Source organism: Dermacentor andersoni, chromosome 5 (genome assembly GCF_023375885.2).
Source record: "Dermacentor andersoni chromosome 5, qqDerAnde1_hic_scaffold, whole genome shotgun sequence".
In the NCBI taxonomy this organism is placed as follows: domain Eukaryota; kingdom Metazoa; phylum Arthropoda; class Arachnida; order Ixodida; family Ixodidae; genus Dermacentor; species Dermacentor andersoni.
The window spans coordinates 93,820,966-93,843,910 of NC_092818.1; the positions used below are offsets into that span (position 1 = coordinate 93,820,966).

The 22,945-nt window shown below is 47.4% G+C and overlaps 1 protein-coding gene across 1 annotated transcript in view; it reads right to left on the reverse strand.

Annotated features, from left to right (window-relative positions):
- LOC126532015 (WD repeat-containing protein 7-like) overlaps positions 1–22,945 on the reverse strand; it is a 178,862-nt gene that overhangs the window by 15,744 nt on the left and 140,173 nt on the right. Inside the window, exons 23-28 of the mRNA XM_072288339.1 lie at positions 21,543–21,699; positions 19,503–19,706; positions 6,706–6,892; positions 3,448–3,718; positions 2,030–2,112; positions 655–754 (exon numbers count right to left, since the gene is read on the reverse strand). Of these exons, the coding sequence (XP_072144440.1) occupies positions 655–754; positions 2,030–2,112; positions 3,448–3,718; positions 6,706–6,892; positions 19,503–19,706; positions 21,543–21,699 (1,002 nt within the window). The remainder of the gene's footprint in view (positions 1–654; positions 755–2,029; positions 2,113–3,447; positions 3,719–6,705; positions 6,893–19,502; positions 19,707–21,542; positions 21,700–22,945) is intronic.

The following is a 22,945-nucleotide window of genomic DNA, read 5'->3' on the forward strand; positions in this document are numbered from 1 at the left end:
GTAAAATGTGACTCGGTATGGCAAGTGTTGAACAAATAAATAAGTAAAAAATTAAAAACATGCAGTTTCTTGCGTGAAAGGCGAATCTCTGATAGCGATAGCAAAATATAGACGACTATACGATGCATCGTTCGTAGTTTTATCAGCCGTATGAATTGCTGTCAAAATTCGCTTATTATTGCGATAGTAAGTATATAGACACCTCAGGCGAATTTCCGCCGTCGCCGTCGAGGTGATGTTCCGCATAGAGTCCAAGCGCGATAATATCGCGGCCGCGCACCGTCTGCTATAGGGGGGAGCGAAAACTTGCGAGGGTGCGCCGAGAAGGATGGTGGCTATATGCGGCGGTGTCTTCTCGCGCTCGCAAGGGAGGAAGGTGGGGAGGGTGCGCGCCGTCTTTCACACGCCCAAATCGGAGGGGGCGGGGTAGCGGGGAGATGTGCGTGTGCTAGGAGGGGGGGGGGGATATGCATCAAGTGACTGTGCATAAGCAGGCCAGACACAAGGTGTTTTTCTCAACACCTTATGAAGGCTGCTGGGGTTTGTAGAGGCCAGACCCTACCTTGAGGACCTGTGATAGCAGCAAATCTAGCCACACAATGGCGAGTGAGTTGAAAGAGTACTCAAAATGAAAAAGAAAAAGAACGGACATGCCTGCGACTTCGAGGCCTTCAGTTCAAAGATGGTGACGTTGCCGTTCTTGCATCCAACAGCAATGCGCCGTGTTGCCTTGCAGTAGCTGACCATGTTAAACCTGAAGAAAATGCAACGCACGTGTGACACGCTTTCTTGAAATGACTGGAAAAGCTCAAGTGTGACCGTGGTAAAAGCTATAATCTGTCCAACGCACTCGCAGAACACGCACACAAGCGCTATCATGTCATCAGTGAGAACAACAGAACAGTTATCGCCAAAGAAACAAACAAGGAAAAGAGGCCGTTGCTCAAATCTTCGATAGTAGTCGTTCTGATGCCAGCGGTAGTCATAACAGTGTCTACGGTTCTTGTGTGTTTCTGTGCACGTGTGATTCGAATCTTAGATCTGTAAAATACTACCATAAACTCATACACTTACATAGATGTCTACATCGTCATAAAGACGCGTTGCAAACGTTATATAGCTGTTTGCATGTCAATACAAATCAAACGCCTCAGTTGTTAAATTATTGTAAAAACAATTGTTCGAACATGTCGTGTAATGCTACACTAGCTGAATTTTTCATGTTGTTTTACCTACTTTATTAATGTTGACTGCGGGGTCCCCAATTTCTTTTTTCACGTTTCATATTTTTAATGTTCGGCCCGCAACTAACGTGTGGTCCTGCTTTCATTTCTGTATTAAAACATGTACACGCACACAGCATTACTGGTAAAGGCGACACCCAACACCATGAACTTGGTGTGGATGGCACCGTGCCTCTAGTTTATTCTCAGTCGTTATGCCACATGCTGCGTGTTGACGATGACCTATAGTGTGTGGTGCACAGTGAACAAGAAAACCAGGTTGGGCTCCAAAACATAAATTGTATGTATAACTTGTGACTTCATCAGTGACCACCCGCTATTTCGAGAAGGGGAAACGAGAGGCGCGATTTTTGTTAGTCACAACCGTATGAAACTAACAGTTAATGAAGCTGCAGTTAATGAAAGAAAATGATTTGTTATTTTTAATAGAAGTGCGTAATTGATAGAGTAAAGGAAAATCAAAGTGGACGAAAAATAAAATCAAAGCTGAATCCACAACGTGGCAAGTTGTTCTTTCCACGTCCTCTTCTGACAGCTCAATCGAAGGTGCATTAAGACATGTTTAACAGCCCGGTGATTACCGCTGCTTCTATAATCTTTCTTGTGGTTTGCTCGTTGATCCTGCCTATGATATTGCACTGGTTAAACAACGGCTCACAACCACAATTTCTACAGTGAGAACTTAGGTGACCAGACGCGACATAAAGCACATTGTTCATACAGGTATGCTTAATACAGCCAAGACAGGTATGCAGGTAGTACATACGGGTATGCTTAAGACGTACCTGCAGATTGGTGGAAACAATTCATGGAGTCCGTGAATCTTTAGCTGGGTGGGGTCGACACAGTGAAGCACGATCTCCATCACCTGTGCCGAACAAAAGTTGAAACAATGCACCGACATAAACACAGTTACGCATTCTACTGAGACATGGGGCGAGGCAATGAGCTGAACAAGGCGATCAGAGAACACTTGCACACGAACACATACATTCGAAAGACTGCAAAAAAATTACATAACAATTTTTAAAATAAAAGCTGAGGTGGTTAAATTGTCATGGAATACTAGGCACGGAATATTTAAAGGCATCCACATTTCTGATGTGTCGTGCTTCGATCGGCAGCGAATTACACCTTCAGTGTGCTGCGTGCTACACAGAGAAAGAAAACAATTCGACTCAAGTATACGCTATGAAAAATTCATATTCCACATTGTTGGAGCCTTCCATGTTCAGGGTCCATATGTAAAATAAACGAGAAATGCTATAAGGAAATTTTTACAGGCTTTCTTTTGCAAATTATGATGAGTGCGAGAGCAACACTGAACTGTCTAAAAAGTGTGCTGTTGTTCCTGATTTAATAATTTCTTACTGGTGCTGTCCGCAGGAGTGCTTACCAACTTCTGTACTTACAAAGTATGATCCTTACGTGCAGGAGACGTGTGGCAGAAATAATACAACTTGAAAAATGTGTATTCAAATATAATTTCAATGTCGTGGAAACTCTAAAAACGCTAAAGTTGTCTTCGAAATGCCAGACTTGGCGCAATTGACCTTAAATCAAGACATCATAACACAAAGCAGAATTGCTTGCTGTCATTTAGTCATAAATCCAGATATGGTGGGTCTGCTGATAAAAATTAAACCAGAGCGCTGTGTTAAGCTCTTATGGCTCCACGTTTGAGGCAAGCACAGTGATCGCAGGAACAAAACAAGAAACCATCATGACGTCATAATGCATCAACCTCTTGAGTACCAAAGCCAAAACTAGTCTATTAGAGCAAGTTTAGTGGTAAATTGATTAGGCCGTTCTACTGCTTGCCAGCATTTTTCACTGGGTTTAGAAAGTTTAGAAGTTCGTGTACCACACGAAAAAGGAAATACGTCAGAAGCGTCATGCAAGTCTTTATTATCGATTTTGAGAAGTTGCCGCAAGCAAACGCAGGAATTGAAGAAAGGGACAACACGAAGCGGTACCGACAACTGATGATTTAATGAAACGAACGCTAAGCTTTTGTAGATCAGAACACACGAGTGCACACGCGTACCCGATCTATAAAAACTCGGGGTTCGTTTCATTAAATCGTCAGTTGTCAGCACCGCTTCGTGTTGTCCCTTCCTTCAAGTCCTGCGTTCGCTTGTGGGGAATTTCCCAAAATCACGAATCACCAACTAGCCTACACGCACGCGGACTTCCAACTTGCCTCAGCAATCAGGTCGGCCACCTCCGTCTGCATCTTGCTGATGAGCATGTCCACGATGCGCAAAATCTCGGGGCGCGCGCGGCACAGCACCGTCTGGTGCAGCGAGATGTTGAGCGACTGCGCGTCCTGGGCGAGCATCGTGTAGCGGCGTACCTCGCGCGCCAGCGTCGTGATGAACGTCGGCGGACGCGCCGTCGCAATCAGGGAGAGCGCGTGCCGAGCCGTGCGGCACGTGTCTGCCGCCGGTGTCAGCGACAGCCCGCACGACATCCTGCGAACGAACGAATGGAGCAAGGGCTTCTGAGGTGGACGGAGGCTCGTGCAGGAGTTATCAGAAAAGAAGAGACACATGCCCTCTTGCTTTCTTGAACGAGACGCGAGGGCCCGCAGGAAGGCGGAGATTTACTTGACAGCGGTCGAGCAACGCCTCGGGAGCAAACGTTTCGACAGGGAGTCCTGGTCAGCGCAAAAACTGGCAAAGATGAGCCTCGCTGTCGAAACATCGGCACAAGAGGCATTCTCTGTTCGATTGCCCGTTCTTTCTTGTTTCCTGCCGCGAAATAGCACCAATATACGACATTTACCATATTTACGCGATTACAACGTACCGTTGTTTGTAAGTCGCACACCTGATTTTTGTGTAGTGAGGGATACCAATGATGCAACGCGTGTGATTGTAAAACATGCTTTTTGAATTGTGCGCTAAAATTCATTCTGGAGGCTTAGGCAGCTCCTCCGCAAACATGACTCTTTGTACGTAAACTGTGCTGGCACACTATGGTTGATGCATGGACTGAGAACTCTTCCTAGAGGACTTCCTGTTTGTGTGTCGGCTTAGGCCAACGAAAAAAAAAAAAATTGTGTGAAGAGCATATCGGAGCTTGCCAGCCAATCAGCTGCCCCAATAACAAGGTAAGTAGAACGAATGCTGGGTCAATGTTGGGTTTGATGTCTCAAAACTGCACATCGAGTTACGTGCTGTAAGGGAGGGGTGGGGAAGAGCCATGAAGTAATTTTGACTACCTCTGCTTCTCAAATATTCACCTAAATTACAATACAGAAACGTCTTCGCATTTCGCTTTCACGGAAATACGTCTGCCGTGGTCGGGAACTAAACCCGCAACTTGTGTGCTCAGTAGCGGAGTGTCATAGCCACTGAGTAATGGTCTCCAATGTTGATTAAATGTAGCCCAACACAACTCTGCCAACCACAATGCCAAACGATACCCCGTCATCGTATATCTTGTAATCATTGCACTGCAGTTGCAACTGAGTTGAAACTATTGTTTAATATATAAGGGGCTCTCTTTTCTGGACTATAAAAAAGATGTTCAGAAATCGCCTTTGGCAGATAGCATAACTGTAGTTCTTAGCTGGGCTACTCGAAGTGGTGGACTGTACTTGTACAAGAAATTGAGATGGATATCACTAATTAAGTTTTTAACTAAATACTTTACGGCACATATTGCAAATGACTAATCGTAGCAGGCGAGTTTCCACGGAACATCCGCTGGGAACGAATTTTTGAGGATGCAACCGGTTTCGAAATATGCGCCATCAAGCCTGCGGTAAAAATTGACTTTTGTTTCACATTAACAGAACGCAATTGTATGCATTACACTGAAGCCCAAAAGTTACTGGAACACCCATGTATTTCGTTGCACAATTTGTGAATTCGTAAATTACAATTCGTGCCATAAAGTAGGTAATTATAAAGTTAATTAGTGAATTTTTTTGAATTGGCCGATTATGCAGTTGGAGCTCTCGGGAAAGTAACATCTGCCTCTTTGAGTAATCCAGCTAAAGCACTAGAATTATGGTATCTGCCAAAGGCAATTTAAAAAAATCTCTATAGCCTAAAAAATACCCACAGTATTTTAAGGGTACATATACCTTGCCACATTCATTCTGGGGGATCGGCTAAGAATATGCACGCTAATACCACATACGCCTTGACGAAGTTGCTTGTTCGGAAACATACCCAGTGGCCCCTACAATGTGGCCCAAATTGTCACTACGCCGGACAACAGCATGCAGCGAGAAGTCTATTCCGGCACATCTACTACGTGGCCAAGTTGTCTACTTGGCATGATAGCAGCCAGCACATGCTTATTGACCTAAGTTTCAGTTTCAGTTTATTATTCGTTCATAACAACTTGTTACAAGAAATGGTATACAGACAAGGGTCCCAAAGTCAGAGACTGCACCAGGACGCTTGGATTAGAAGCTATAAAAAACAAATAAAGCCGAATACAGAGCAGCGAAACGAAATATGAAATAATCAAATGTAACCAAGAAACTGAGTGATGACACACATAAAAGACAAAAGGAAGAGGAAAGATGCACAGTCAATGTTAATTACACAGCTACTAATTCGCAAAATAACATTATAGGAAATTAATCAGACAGCAAATAATTATTGAGGTCGTTGTATGTCATTACAATTAGCCTATGTTTATGTAAACTGCATGACGAAGGCCTCTACCAGCGATATACAATCACTCCTGCCTTGCGCTAGCTGATTCCAACTTGCGCCTGTAAACTTCCCAATTTCATCACCCCACCTAATTTTTTGGCGTCCTCGGCTGCGCTTCCCTTCCCCTGGCCCCCATTCTGTAGCTCTAATGGTCCACTAGTTATCTGCCCTACGCATTACATGGCCTGCCCAGCTCTGTTTTCTTTTTCTCTGGATGTCAACTAGCATATCGGCTATCCCGCCTTGCTCTCTGATCTACACCGGTTTCTTCCTGTATATTAACGTCACTCTTAACATTTTTCGTTCCATTGCTCTTTGCGTGGTCGTGGACTTGCTCTCGAGCTTCTTTATTAACCTCCAAGTTCCTGTCCCATGTTTTAGCACTGATAGAACGCAATTAGCGTACACTTTTATTGTCTGCCGTATGCACTCCAACCAATTTTTCTTCTTCTATAAGTGTCCTTCTCAAGATTAGGGTCCCCTGTGAGTGATTAACCTAGATAAAGGTACTCCTGCACATACTCTAGAGGCTGACTGGCGATCATGAACTGTTTCCTTGCCAGGCTATAGAACATTACTTTTCTCTTCTGCATATTAATCTTAAACCCTACTCCTATACTTTCTCGGTCAAGGCCTATACATATCCAGAAACATATCCGACACAAAAACAATGACGAACACCCAACCCCAGGGAAGAGCGAAAGAAGCTTTGCTTTAAAGAGTATGAAACACAGCAAGCTAATCCACCAAACGGAGGAAATGGGAGACGGAGATGCACCAACCTGGGCAGCAGCTTATCCGCGTCGCAGCAGAGGTCAAACAGGCCAAGCAGCACACGGGACACGTCCATGTATGCCTGCCAGACCGCGAAACCACGGCCGATCAGGTCAATGGCCGCTCGGCGCAACGATGAGTGCGTGGGAACTGCTGAAGATGCAGGCGTCAGCAGCAGGTGCGCCAGTGCCTGACCTGCAGCCATACAGCAAGTCCCCACTGACTGCCAGCTCCAGTCAAATTCGCGCAAAATGCACCAGCCAGTGATACTTAACAGTAATCCGAAGCACAAGTTTACAAATCCCTACCATAGTTCACAACCAAGGAGGCCCCCCAATTTGGTCTACGACTCTGAGACTTCATCCTGTGTTTAGCAATCTGTAATGACAACATGTGATAGCAAGAAAATTTAATTCTGATTATAAAAAAAGTTGTTGGTATTTAGTGCTTGCTTCTCACCCTCTCACTGTATCCTTTTATGGCCCTACCGTAACATGAGGGACTAGAATGCTCTGCTAATTCAACATTATAACATATGTGTTTGATCATTATGATTGTTCATTTCTTCCATTTCATTGATATATCCACATTGTCATTGGGAATACAGTCAAAACTTGTTACAACGAAGTTGCATACACCGCAAAAATACCCTTATTGTATTCGATATTTTTTTATAATATTCATTACATGGTCGCATCAACGAAAATATCTTGGAGTTACATTGTCACACCCAATAATCGGTCTTGGACATGCTATCTTCTAAGAATATTACGCCAGTACGTACCTGTGCTTGTTTTATTAAGATGTTCGTGTTATGGTAGTGGTTATTTTCAACAGTATGTAGCCACTTTCAGAGTTATTACTGTTTAGTATTTATAAACGTGTCATTAAATTATGAATCTGTATTATTATTCATTGTGATACATATGTCACTTCTGAGATGCAGCTGGAAACCAGTCGAACTAGCGTTTGTTTCTAGCCACTTCTTGCCTGTGCAACATTGTAGAAATAATGGGATTGATTGAGAAATATTTGCTTGGATGGTTGATTGACTGATTGATTGATTGCCCATAAAAGTTCTACTGTCAAGGTGTCTTTACGACACATCGCAAAGATTAGCTTTCTTTTCGCGTGAGTTACCAATGTGACAAATTAATCTTTCACCGGGCAGACTGGTCTCCAGTGTTAGTGAGTTATTCACATACTGACTCCTAGTAAATGAGTAAATATGTGAGTACTGAAGAAGGCGATCCAACATGAGGCTACTTATTTAACTACGACGCTCTCTAATCAAAGTATCAAGTCGCTCATGACATTCACTTCATGCTTTTACTTGCAATGCTTCAAATGGCAAACAGAAACAAAGAAATCAAGAAACAATTAAAGGGCAACTCTGTCACTTTTTCGATGTCCACTGATCTTAATAAAGTTTTGAATATACGTTCTCTTTTGCCCTCTGATTATCTGCGCCAAACAATATGGCTGCAAGTCATTTAGTTTTCCTGAAAATGAATTTTAAAGATTGGTTGCGTTCCCAATCTACTCATTACTTTTTGCTGGCCACCCTGTGCTTGTAACGTCAGAGATTACACCGCCACTGTCGCTGTAATCGCCACTGAAATCGCTGCTGTCTAGCTCGGAAAATCTGTGAAAGCTCCCTGTGTCGTCAAGAAACATCACCAGCTTCGCTTCTTTGGCGTCGCCACGTGTACTGCGCGTTTAGCAAGCGTTCTGCGTGTTTACATAAAGGTAGTGTAAGATATGACGTAATCGACTCATTGTGACGTCACACGAAGCAGCTATACGTTTCGGTATCTCGTTTATTGGTTATTTAAAATTATTATTGAATTTTTAAGCAGATTGAACCACCGTACCGGTAACAGGACTGTCAAGGCCATTTAAATATGACAATATCATAGTATGGTTGAAAATATGCCGGAGTTTTCTTTAACACATATTTTAAAGAAAACAACCGTTTATTTCCGTGCTAAGAATAACGGCAGAACCCATCTCCGGTGACTGTCGACGGTAATCCTTCGCACAGAACCAATATAACGACACAACGTACTGCCACCGTCGAAACGAGTTATGCATGAGGCGTGTACTGCAACGGCACTCCTCCTTCGCGCTTCCTAAACATCTAGCGCCGCTGCCAAGCCAGCGCGCGGCCTTCGAAATGCACGGCGCGATGGTCCGTGCGAACGCTGCGAAAGCGTCATGCGGCAACTTGGCTTGCTTCTGTTTTTGGACACACTGCGCCATCTAGTGGCACTGCCGAGAAGTCCGCGCAGGGCCTCCGAGACTAGAAGCATGGCGCTCAGGTCCCGGCGAACGCTGACAATCGTTCCCTATCTTACCGGGCACTCAGTGGCACATACTCAATGTCCCAAGTTGGCGAGAGGTTCTTTGAAGAGCGACACGTAACCAAGTGCGTTCATAGTGCACTAATGCGTTGGCGTGAAAGGCGTTCATCGAAGAGCGGCACACACCTACCGGTACATAGCCAATGACCCAAGCTAACCAAGAATGTGTGCGACGGCACGCTTCAGCCAGGTAAAAGTCGCTCGCATATATGGTGTAATATGATAAGCCGCCTGTACGGTCCGAGGGGGGCGCCACTCTCGCTCGACGTGCACGCACCCCTCAGGTGATTCTTCTTTTTTTACAGTCTAATGAAGTCGCCGAAACAGGGTGGTTTGTTTGTTTTCTAATTGACAGCTTCCTTTAATGAGGACATAGATAACCTCTCTTCTTCTAGGTGTAGGCTGGGCGTCAGCAATAATCTGGCGGGTTGATTGAGCGATCACTGCGAATCATTAATGGTTGTTACGCTCAAGTGTCAGCTGTTCTACCGGTTGCTTGTGCATGAGGGCCCGATGCATCTCCTGGCGGATGTTGTGACTCTCTCCTCTCCGAAGTCTGCGGCACCAGCTGTGTTCTAAGCGCATGTCGTTCGCTGTTCGGGCTTGGGAATCTCCACGTAGGGCGCCCACTGTTCCTCCGAGATTTTGGCGTCCCATGAATTTGTTCTGTCGTATGTTATCGCTATGACGTATGTACACCTGTCTATCAGTCGCTTTCGCCAGGAAAGAAGGCGCTCCTCTTGGTTGAGTTATGATCGCCGGGATCCAAGCTTGAGTTCCACGAAAGTTTCACACTTAGACTGGTTGTCCAGGGTGAAACTTCATGACGCGATTTATTGTGCGTTCTTTCTCACGACATGTTGCTGATGGGGTCATGCAGGCAAGTCACCTTTCTGCCCAACATAAGTTCAGCCGGCGTTTTTTGTGTAGCCGTTGATTTCACGTGTTCTAGGGTTCCCTGTGCATTTAGTCAGCCGAGGTGCTCGTACACGGTTGTGCAAAGAGCTAGCGACACTTGAAATTTTAGAAACTTTGACATAGCTTCAGGTTGCAAGTGAATGTTCAATGGTTCGCCAATATGTCCGTCCCACTGTCCATCGAACACGTAGTCGTACTGTACCGGAATTCTATCCCGTGCTGATGGGTTCATGGCATTGGTTCTGGTGATTCCGATGTCTAGAGCCTGGAACCAGTCTCCTCCGAGGAGGCTATATATAGCTGCTTTGCCCGGTACAACACGCAGGAACAACTGTTCAGTCTTGTGATTCAGTGTATTTTCACTGTACAGCTCCATAGCACCTTCATTTTCTGTTCTGATCCGATGCACAGAGGAAGGACTGTACGCTGCAGCTGTGCAGAACACGCACACTGGAGGTGTTGAAAAGTCACATCGATGCTTACCGAATGAGACGCTCCAGAGTCTATCTTCTCAATCAGCAATGGCTGCCTGTTCACAATAAGTTCAATTAGGAATTGTGTTGACGAACTGACATTTATTTATTTATTTATTTATTTATTTATTTATTTGAATACCCTCAGGGCTCAAAAGGCGCTACAGAGGAGGTGGGTAAACTGTGTTCATACAATTGTAGTAACGGAAATAACATTGTTATATATATGAAACAAAATAGAAAACTAATAATTAGCTGAGCAGGTTATCCTAACAGAGGTCCATAACAGAGGTCTATAACAGAGGTCCATAACAGAGGTCCATAACAGAGGTCCATAACAGAGGCCTTCAATGACAGTACTGGAAGCAACACTATTGTACATAACAGGAAACGGAATTAACGAATAGCAGCGCATATGTTGTTAAGAACGGCTCAACGACGGCGGTCTTGAATATCTGTGCATTTTCAGTGCTGGGAAGGTGATTACATTCTGAACTAGTCTTGGGTATAAACGAATCCTGAAACAAATTAGTATGGCAAAAAGGAATGGTGACTTTATACTGGGGATCAGTGCGGGATGACAAATATGATGGTTGTGATAAAAGTTCGCGGTTCAATGACTGGTCCAAGAAAAAAAAAAATGTTATGAAGAGAATGAAACAACAGTTCAAAAATGTGGTGGCAGCCGATGGGCACCGATCAACTGAGTCTCTGAGAATGCTCGCGACGGCGCGTTAAGGCCAGGGGGAAACCGCACTCCACTTTGGCGCAAGGTAATACGTCGCCTGTGCTGTCTCACGGTGTTCCAGTCTCACGGGACGAGCAGGCACCCGCTGGGCATTCCTTTTTGAGTATAACGACGTCGCAAAAATGTGGTAGTTTCGCTTGCTTCCAAACTCAAAAGTTCCTTTAACAAAATATTTATCAAGATATTGTTGTAATCGCACCGCTGGCACGAGTTGTTGGGGTCTCGGTGCCGACGCCCGTTATTGCCAATGGGTCGCAAGCCCCAAGGGTAGCGTTGGCCTGGCGGCCTGGGGCACTGGAAGCATCCGAAGGTCCCGGCAAAGCATGAGAAGACTGGTAACAGAACAACTTGTTTATTCTAACATAGCAAAAGAGCGGCCGGTCAGTTCGACCGAAGTGGAGAGACGGGAGAGCACGTAACTCAACAGTACAAATCGGAGCCTCTCCCCTGGCGTCCGGGGGCAGCTGCTCTTATACTCTCGGCGTCGCGGTCCAAAAGGGAAGGAGGGAAGGTCACGGGATGAAGGTCACGGGACGGCGGAGCATGAGCCCACGACGGCGCGAACTGTCGGGCCGAGAGACCTGCTGAACCGAGTGTAGTGACGCATCGCCAACCCTCACCCACACGACGGCGCGAACTGTTGAGCCGAGAGACGTCCAGGCTCCTCATTCGGGGAACTCCGCTCCCCGGCTGCCGCGCTTTGACAAGCGAGGGCACACACACACACACGCACACACGAAGACACGTGGCACTGAAACACGCCTGGACACGCTTGGCGGGTAGGCGTTGCGGCGGCGTCGAACAGGCCAAAATGTCCGCCGTTTTGAACAAAGCCCCGGCGTCCGTTGCATCCGCGACGGCATTACCGCGCGTTGTAGGCGAAACGTAACAGACCGCCCCGCCGGGGGAAGGAGATCCCGATGGTCAGGGGACTGCATCCGCTGTCCGGAGGGATGTCGCTCGATGATGCTCATAACCGAAGTTGGGCGTCCTTGGGCGTTTCTTGAGCGCAGCGCACAGAGAAGGCCTCGTTCTCACGTTCAGGTGCACACAGGACACTGCAAAGTGACTTCGGGAGAGTTGACATTTTTGTTCTCGTTTCCGGCAAGCGTTAGAACCACGCCAAAAGTCAACCGCTCAGTCAGCAAGCACGGCACAACCCTCACTAAGCCCTGCCAGGCTCTTCCCCCTTTTATACTGCTGCCTAGTTCCTTACAGTAGTTTAGCAGCACTCAGAACGCGTCCACAAATCGGAAAAATTGCACTAAAAAGCACATCATCACTTTGAAACACTACACAAAAGCAATAAGTTAAAAATCCTGCCTCAGGAAGAAAAACATCAGTAACAAGCAATTTTGAGGCTGATTCTCACGTTAGGGGCTTCGACTTAAGCCATCGGCGTTACCGTTGAGACTCCCCTTTTTGTAACGCACCTCAAAGGAATATTGTTGCAAAGCGAGGCTCCAGCGCAGGAGGCGGCCATTTTTGGGAGAGATGGTCTGCAGCCATTGGAGAGGGCAGTGATCCGTTTCAATGATAAACCTCGAGCCAGCTAGGTAACATGACAATTTCTGAACGGCCCACACGATACACGCACACTCTTTCTCGGTGGCGCTATACGCCTGCTCACGACTGGTCAGCTTACGACTAGCATACAGGACGGGGTGTTCTACTTCTCCATTTTCCCGTTGGCACAGTACAACGCCCATGCCTCGCTCACTAGCATCACACTGAACAACGAACCCTTTTGTGTAGTCGGGCGATCGTAGCACAGGCTGGCTTGTTAGGGCGCTCTTTAGGGCGCTAAAAGCTCTTTCCTTCGTCTCATCCCAGACGACTGTTTGCGGCTCTGTCTTTCTTAGAGCATCCGTCAAGGGAGCCGCGATATCAGAGTACCTGGGGATGTACCTCTGATAGTAGCCGGCGACACATAAGAACGACCGAATATCGGTCTTCGTGCGCGGTTGCGGGAAGTCTCGCACAGCGGCCACCTTTATTTCAGAGGGGCGGCGTCGACCCCGACCAATCACGTGTCCGAGGTAGACAACCTCGGCCTGTGCTAACTGGCACTTGGGAGCCTTGACTGTCAAGCCCGCATCGCGCATGCGGGTTAGCACTGCCCGCAAGTGCGCCATATGTTCAGGCCAGGATGCGGAGAATATCGCTACGTCGTCTAGATACGGTAAAGCGAATTCTTGCTGTCCCCGCAACACTTTATCCATGAGGCTTGAAAAGCAGTATGGCGCGTTCTTCAAACCAAAACTAAAAACTTTAGGACGGAATGTCCCCATTGGTGAAATGAACGCCGCATACCTACTAGCCTCTTCTGTAAGTGGAACCTGCCAATAACCCCTGACAAGATCTAGGGTGGAAATAAACTGAGCGCTATTCACTCTCTCAAGGCGCTCCTCGATGTTAGGGATCGGATAAATTTGATCCTTAGTGATGGAATTAAGCCTGCGGTAGTCGACGCAAGGACGAGGTTCCTTGCCCGGTACCTCAACTAAAATCAAAGGGGAGGTATAATCACTCTCACCCGCTTCAATAACACCGAGCTGTAGCATTTTCTTTACCTCAGCCTCCATAATATCGCTCTGGCGGGGTGACACCCGGTACGCCTTGGATCGTACTGGCTCTGGGGAGGTAAGTTCTATGTCATGAGTCAGGACAGAAGTCCTACCAGGCCTCTCAGAGAACAGACCTTGAAACTCTTGTAAGAGCTGGTGTAGTTCTGTTTTCTGCTCAGGCGACAGCGATGCTTTACTTATTAAGTCACTAATGACTTGATCGGTGTCTTTCCTGTTCGTCACTGAGCCTAGTCCCGGAAGTTCGACCGGAAGCTCTTCTAACTTTCCCGCATCGGGAATTTCCTCTCCAGTATCTGGTGCCTTTAACGCTACAGGCTCAATTTTATCCCGTTCGGGCGTGCTCTGAATACCAGCTTGCTGCACCTCTGACCCTTTCTCATCGTTCAACAACGTCGGCCCCGCAACTACCGCCTTTGCAGCGAGCTCCCGAACCTTCGATCTGGTTAAGGCCTGAACGCTAGCCTCACCAAACAAAAGCCCCTTCTCGCGCAGGAGGTGATCGGACCTGTTCGAAAATAGGTACGGGTACTGGGGGGGGCAGCATAGATGACACTGCGGCCTCCGTCTCAAGTGCTCCGAAAGGTCCTTCAATAAGCACTTTTGCTACCGGCAGACACACGCTATGAGCTTCCACTGCTTGCTTGATCCATGCGCACTCGCCCGTGAACATATCGGGTTCTACGTAAGAGGGGTGAACTACATCCATTGTAGCTGCGGAATCGCGAAGCACTCGGCACTCTTTCCCGTTCACGAGGAGGTCTCGCATGTAAGGCTCGAGAAGCTTCATGTTCTCGTCAGTGCTGCATATAGACAAAAACACGACTTGTGTTTTTGTTTCTGGACACTGCGCCGAAAAGTGACCCGGCTTCTGGCACGTATAACAAACGCGCGCTTGCCTCGTCTCGAACCGCTTTCTGCGTTCGGCTTCGGTTGCCGCCGTCTCCTTACGTTCGGTCGGACTGCTTTCACTCGCATCCGCACTACGTGTATCCCCCTTTGCTCTCATGGGTGTGAACTTCGGCCTCTCAAACTTGGAGCCAAATTCACCCTTTTGACCGTCCTTAGCTCCGCGAGCCCGACGCGTTACAAACTCCTCGGCTAACTCAGCGGCTCTAGCCACCGTACTAACGTCTGGCCTATCCAAGACCCAGTACCGCACGTTCTCAGGTAACCGACTATAAAACTGTTCTAGCCCGAAACACTGCAGAACTTTCTCGTGGTCACCAAACGCTTTCTCTTCTTTGAGCCACTCCTGCATGTTTGACATAAGCCTGTAGGCAAACTCTGTATATGACTCACTTTTGCCTTTCTCATTTTCCCGAAACTTCCGACGGAACGCCTCCGCTGACAGCCGGTACTTTTTTAGCAGACTCGATTTCACTTTGTCGAAATCCCCTGCCTCCTCTCTCTCTAAGCGAGCGACTACGTCGGCCGCCTCGCCGGGTAGCAAAGTGAGCAAGCGCTGTGGCCACGTTTCCCGAGAGAACACCTGCTTCTCGCACGTTCGCTCAAAGTTAACCAGGAACAAACCAATGTCCTCTCCAAGCTTAAACGGCCGCATCAGGTCAGTCATTTTGAACAATACTCGTTCTCCTGCACCGTGTGCCTGACTTCCATTACGAGCGCGTTCCATCTCTAACTCGAGACGCTTCATTTCCAAAGCGTGTTCGCGCTCTTCTTTTTCTTTCTGTTCTTTTCGTTCACGCTCATCTTTCTCTTTCTGTTCTTTAAGTTCACGCTCATCTTTCTCTTTCTGTTCTTTAAGTTCACGCTCCTGTCTTTTTGCCGTCTCCCTCTCCTCAATGGTCTCAAGGCATTCCGACAGCTCGTCATCCTGAGCTTCTAACTCAAGAATAGCCCTTAGCAGTTCTGGTTTTCTGAGTTTGTCTGAGACATCCAGACCCAACTCTCTTGCAAGCTCCAGCAATTTCGGTTTGCGCAACGACTTCAAATCCATGGCTGCTCTGAATGCTGCTTTCTCTACTGCCTACTATTGTCTTGCCGCAAACTAACCCGGCAGCAACGACAACCACAATTACCAGCTCTGTTTCTGACACTAACAAAAGCCTGGCAAAACTCAGAAGAAGAAAGTCCCGCACTCACCAAACCTCGCAGCCAAGACTTCAGCGCAGTCGTTCCGCTGCAGGCAACCAGTCATCACACAGGGCTCGTTGCACTGCTCCCGGATGGTCGTTGAGCTGCTCAGCATACAGTCAACCGCATCTCTTCGCTGCTGGCCTCCGTTGTCGCGATCTCACCGCTGGCAACCAGATGTATGAATCGCACCGCTGGCACGAGTTGTTGGGGTCTCGGTGCCGACGCCCGTTATTGCCAATGGGTCGCAAGCCCCAAGGGTAGCGTTGGCCTGGCGGCCTGGGGCACTGGAAGCATCCGAAGGTCCCGGCAAAGCATGAGAAGACTGGTAACAGAACAACTTGTTTATTCTAACATAGCAAAAGAGCGGCCGGTCAGTTCGACCGAAGTGGAGAGACGGGAGAGCACGTAACTCAACAGTACAAATCGGAGCCTCTCCCCTGGCGTCCGGGGGCAGCTGCTCTTATACTCTCGGCGTCGCGGTCCAAAAGGGAAGGAGGGAAGGTCACGGGATGAAGGTCACGGGACGGCGGAGCATGAGCCCACGACGGCGCGAACTGTCGGGCCGAGAGACCTGCTGAACCGAGTGTAGTGACGCATCGCCAACCCTCACCCACACGACGGCGCGAACTGTTGAGCCGAGAGACGTCCAGGCTCCTCATTCGGGGAACTCCGCTCCCCGGCTGCCGCGCTTTGACAAGCGAGGGCACACACACACACACGCACACACGAAGACACGTGGCACTGAAACACGCCTGGACACGCTTGGCGGGTAGGCGTTGCGGCGGCGTCGAACAGGCCAAAATGTCCGCCGTTTTGAACAAAGCCCCGGCGTCCGTTGCATCCGCGACGGCATTACCGCGCGTTGTAGGCGAAACGTAACAATATGCATCAGTAGTGGTAGATCTTCCCAGAAATGCTGCGATCTTACATAATTTCCACGCCGCCATTTCGCCAAATGCCCTAGTCATGTGATCTACAGTGTGTTTCATTCATACTAGACAATGTTACGAAGGCTAGAGGGACTTCTCTCTATCGTCGCGCTTGCAAGAAAGATACAGTTACGCGTCACGCAATTCGACACAACATTAAGTGTCATAGTTTTGTGTCGCAGAGTGTAATAATGTAGTTACTACGTGGAAGGTGTCGCAGATCTGAACCTATTTACCACCGAACAAGTGGAGGGCCGCGTTTCTGCGACCAGCGACCACAGCGTACGACTCGCGCTCGCGGCGAAGGCATTGTCTCATACTGGAAGCAACAAGGTGCCAAGTAACACGCTCTTTGACGTAACTTTATGTCCGCGAGTTGTATTTTTAATAACCATAGTTATTTTGTATGAGGTGTTACAATCAATTATGCTGTTTTACGTGCCAAAACCACAATCTGATTATGAGGCACGCCGTAGTGGGGGACTCTGGAAATTTGGACTACCTGTGAAGCTTTAACGTGCACCTAAATCTAAGTACACGGGTGTTTTCGCATTTCGCTCCATCTAAATGCGGCCGCCGTGGCCGGGATTCGATTCCGTGACATCGTGCTTAGCAGCCCAACACCATAGCCACTAACCAACCACGGCGGGTAACATAAAGTGTTACAGAACAAGAACACGTATACTAGGAAACGCACAGAGTGAGATTTCTACAGCCACACTACTTGCGTAGATTCCGCAGCGCTTCCTGCTAAATATGAAACGGAGTGCAGTAATATGCGCCAACGAAGGCTAGTCGACAGCATCTCACTTACTCTGAACAGACATCTGGAAAAAATTTCTTAATATGATAGACTGAAGAATTAGCGTGGTGTGAGTGCTGCACCAAGTTGTCAAGTGAGAACCCTGGCAAAGTAAATCAATTATGCTGTGCAGATGATTGGATGACATTAAAGTTCGGAAACCTTGGAAGACGGCATACGAAAGGCAAACACAGTTACCTCTCACCTGCGTATGTACTGTAGGACAATGAAAATGTATTGCCAGTGTTATGGAATACTGAATGCTCTTGCAAAAGCCAGAGCTGCACTGAATAAACTCGGAGTGCCAGTGCGTTTTCAGAGTTAAGATAGACCAAGTTGCAAATCAGGGCCTGGCTACTGTATCACGTGATCACGCATTACTCGTTTCCACTACTCTGCCCTCGTCTGCGCAGACTGATTTGCAACTTTGCTCAAAACCAAATCGCTCTTGGGATATCTTTCGTGGAAGATCTAAATACCTAACAAATGAAAAGTGTTAGTGTGATAACAAACGCAACTTATATTAAACCCGAGGCACAACTTGAATGAATATAAAATCGAGAAGCTGTCATCGTAAATGCGAAACTTACGTACAGGTGGCATGAAAGAGTGCTGCATTATTTCGCAGTTCTCTCGGCGCAAGAGCCTTGTTTGTTCACTTCGTCCTGTTCTTGCACTTAACTATTAAAACGCGTATCCAAACCAGCCGAAATGGGCACCCTTCTCATTTTGCATGTTTTACATTCAGTTCGCTAAGAGGGGCGCTGAAAGCTGGCACTGCCATCTTTCTTAAACGCAGTGCAAGATTCAAGGGGACGTGCATACGCTATGAAAATTTAATGTCGCACATGTTAAGCACATGGTGTAGCTCTGTGCAAGCATGGTTGGTTGCAACTCGGCAAACATGAGATGAAATCTTGCGACAGGGCAAAATAATTGCTTTCCTTTCAACGTTGCGTGGATCCGTAGCATTCTTGTTGCATTTGCCCATCCTGCAATCAGATGCACCAGCATACATCGACATGCAATTCCCCATAATAAGACCACGGAAGTGACGTGCGTGCCGTTCGGGGCAACATTTTTCGGCAGACGTGGACTAAACATCCAACGACAGTCGAGCTATATTAAAACTCACTCTAGTCGAGACGACAGTCGAGCTGTATTAAAGCTCATTCTAGTTGAGAAACGCTCGCCCTTGATTAGCTCACCAACGAGTAGCAGCAAGGCATTACAGCATGTGGCCGATACCAGTTACTGCGGTCACTTGATCCGCGCTCACTTTTCGTTCCGAAAAAAAAAAAATCACTAGTATACGTCATGCATGTTAGAATTGAGTACGAAACTTAAACTGCAGAAAGTAGTGTTCACCCCCCCCCCCCCCCCCCCCTCTCACAACCCACCTTCCAATTTCGGAGGACGTATGTGTACAGCCGTGCTGCGAGTACCGAAAAGCTCTTGCGAGTGCCAGATACTTGTCATTATTGAACGCCAACCATAGTTGCTGTCAAAATTGCAGTTACAGTATTTAAGAAACGCGGGATTTGAAATGCCGCGGATGCAACTAGAGATGACATCATATGGGCAGTTGATAGTGATAAGGAGATCTTGGAAAATGATGGCGAGTGATCGTACCATAAAAATGTTGTGAGAGAATAATCATGGGTATCGCATTTAGCACTTTTTTAAAGCATGAAAATTAGGGTAATCGTTACAGCTCAGGGCATTAAATTTCTCATTTCCTGCCATGAAACATCGTGTGATTTACAAACGAGGGTGTGTTACAGCCGAGTATTACGGCATGCTCATAACACTACGCGTAGCTTAGCGAAGTCAGAGACGCCATGACACCCATCAATGAATGAACGCTGCGTGCGCGAAGAGACTCACTCGTGTGCCACGCCAGGGAATAGTTGCTGGGTCCAAATCCCTCCACGACACTCTTCTTCTTCTGGTCGTCGGGGCCCTTCCGCTTGCTCTGTTCGATCTCGTGGCCGTACTCTGCTCCGATCACACCCAGAAGAACAATAGCCGTCGACTGCTTACGGCGGGCTTCGGCAGCACTCCACGAGTGCTTTGTGGTCGCCTTCCCACCTGAGCACACAACGCAAATAAATTTTTGATCAATGATATGGTCACTCCAGGTAAATTCTCGTCGTTTTTGTCGTCATCGCCGAGATGCTCCGCATATATTTAGGCATATGTATCCTATATACTTACCTATGCCGTGAATGCAAGGCAGACGCTATGCTATTCAAAAACTGCCAAAATGTCTCAGACCATGGCTTACGTTTTGTTAGCGAAGTATACCTGCGAACTTTTAAATGCATAAGCATTCCTATATAAGCCTGCCCAACGAAGAAACCAGTCCGTCTGTACGTCCTTCCGTCACGTAAGAAAGTCGCATTCAGGATAGGGCCCTCAGCAGCGAGCGAATTAACCTTCGTGCTGCCTCTCGCTTCAACGCGAGCTAAGCGGCGAGAACACAGCGCACACGAAGCTATCAGTACTCGGCGCACTCTGTCTCCAACGCAGATCGTTTTCAAGATAGGGCACGCGTGGCCGCGGCATACACAGTCGCCGTCGAAGTACGGTTAATTACGGTTAATAATGGTTCGGCACCGAGAGGAGGCAGCGCCATCGACCACGTCTACCTACGAGGTATACCATACGGGACACCGTTCGATTACGTCGCGTACTACAGCAACACATCGGCCAGTGCTCATGTTCCACGAAGAAGTGGCAGCACGTAAACGCACCATCATCCAATTTGGAGATAAAGAAGAAACGCAACAAGACGAGCCATAGAAGAGACAGTGTACATAATGAATGTCGTATATATTTACGTCATTTACAAAATCTCTCTCGTCATTTCATCCCACGTCCATATCCTGTGGCAGTTATCTATAATATGAGTAACATTGCTACTACTCGCCTCTTCTCCGTTGTCTTTGCTGGTCTCAGTTGACATTTCGGTGTTGCAACCGCACTTCTCTGTTTCCTCATTCTTTCGCGGTGTTTCTCGAAATTATACCAAACACAGCAGCACACGAAGACGATACAGCAGGCGATTAGCAGCAAATGCTTACGCATCATTTAGATAACTCCCACAAGAGATTCTAGCGTAGCATATCTCGCACGTCGCATACATGCAAACGTGATGCGCTGCGAAGCGAACGAAGCGCTGGCGTTTCTCTGCATTGCGTACGGTGGCTGTGAACTTGAAATGACGTTTTACTCAACTACGTTACGTTCAAAGAAGGGTGATTGATTTGACTAGTCGATATTATATGAATTTTGATTGCAGGAACGTATGACGGGAACTAGTAGTAAGGCTACTGCTAAGCCGTAAGCAGACGTGCGGTCTCTTTCCCGGGTTTCGGCGACATACAGTTAATAATCAAGTGACTGGGGCGTTCGCGTGTTGCAGATGTTTCCTGAAGTTCCTTTATTTTTCTTTTAGGCAAGGCTCAGCCTGTAGCTCTTACTGTAGTTCATCCTTCACTTTCCTCCTTTCCTAAGGCTCAACACGTTATATAAACAACCAACCAGGTCATGTGTAGGAGGATACAAAAGTTCCACGCACAGCTTCTCTTTAATGACCATCGGATACAGACACACACATGTCTTACTGAATTCCACTTGTCCATACTTCATCCTATCCTGTCTGTGCGCAGGACTGCGGACGTACACGCTAGGCTGCATGCCCTCTAGAGCGATACTAGGCAAAGCTTCGTTGCGAAAAGGAGCACTTTCCCCCAACATTCGGCCACCGCCGTATACACATATACGTCCATGACAATTTGTCACCCTGAAGAGTTAAATCATTCCAGAAGGTCAAAAAATAATCCGGAGCCCTGCCCTATAGCATCTCCGATAGCCGGCAATAGTAAAGGCAATGCAGCAAACTGGGTTCCCCCTCGTCCTCACCTTCTCTCTCCTCCTCGTCTTCTTCCTCTAACGAGTTGTGCCCATCGCTGCTTCGCGACTGGGACTCGGCCTTGGCTTTGGCGCCCGTGGGTGTGCTTGCCCCCGATGAGACCTGGCTAGGAGCAGCGCCCCCCACTGGGCAGCTCGCAAAATTGCCCTGCAGGTTATGCAAACGTCGTCAGCAGGAGCACTTTACGGCATGTTTTCATGAGAGCTAAATGCTGCCAAGCAGTCATCTAGTAAAACGAAAGTAATACCCTTTCCAAAGAGTAATTTAACGCTCAGCCCAAGGCAATGAAATGCAGCTGACAAGCTACTTATGACTCATAATGGTCTTATGAACTTATGACACACACAACGAGTCAACGATGCATCACTTATGACCAAAACAGATATTCATTACAAAGGTACACAGGTGATATTGACGAAACACTCGATGTGTAGTGAAGTTTACTCAAATAAAACTTTTGGAAGTAGCGCAGTGTGGTGTCTCATTCTGACATTGCAATGTGCTTGAACTTTAGTTACAGCGATCCGAACTCGCAGTTTCACCCGAAAGATGAATCATTGATAGCGATAGCAATGTTGATGTGGGGTGTTTTAGCGCGGAAATAAGGAACACGAGGGCGAGTGCTGATCCTCGTCCCCTGTATTTCCGCGCTATAATACTTCGCATCATGGAATACCAACTGGACTAAACTCTCGTTCTTAAGATATGAATGTATTAGGCAACTACTCTGAGTTCAGTTTCATCGGCTGCATAAATTGCAGTAAGTATGCAGTAAGCATTTGTTTAATAATTAAATTACCAAGCGCAGTGCCACGCGCACACAGGTAAACACGAACATATCTCCTCGACGACCGCGACCACTTGTTTACGCAACGCTGACGTGATGAAGAACATGGGTATCGGGGAACATTCGCTTCGGATCTACTCTCGCTTCAACGCGTGTTCGACACGTGAGATTGCGCGACCTCTAAAACGGAGGGCAAGGGAAGACGGCGCACGTCAAGCGACAAGCCATCTCGGCTCGCCAAACTTTGCACCCGCCGCAGATTACCTCCAAGCGTATGCGCTCGGACATTGGGCACGTGGGAGCACGGAGCGCTTCAAGCCACCATACTTCTCGGCTCACCATCGCACCCACAGCAAACGGCACATGAGGCGAGATCTTATCGCACTTGGCCTTTATGTGGAACCTCACAGGGACGTAGACGTCGACCCCGACGCGCACGCAGGGGCGACCGCGACGGTGAAAACTCACCTGAAGTGTCCATATAATTTCAATCGTAATAAAGATGTTCTGACACAGTAATTTAGAAGAGTTGATTGTTGGCTAGTTGGTTTTCCATAATTGAAGTACTAACTTAGCGCCATAAAATCACAAGGACAAGAAAGGCGG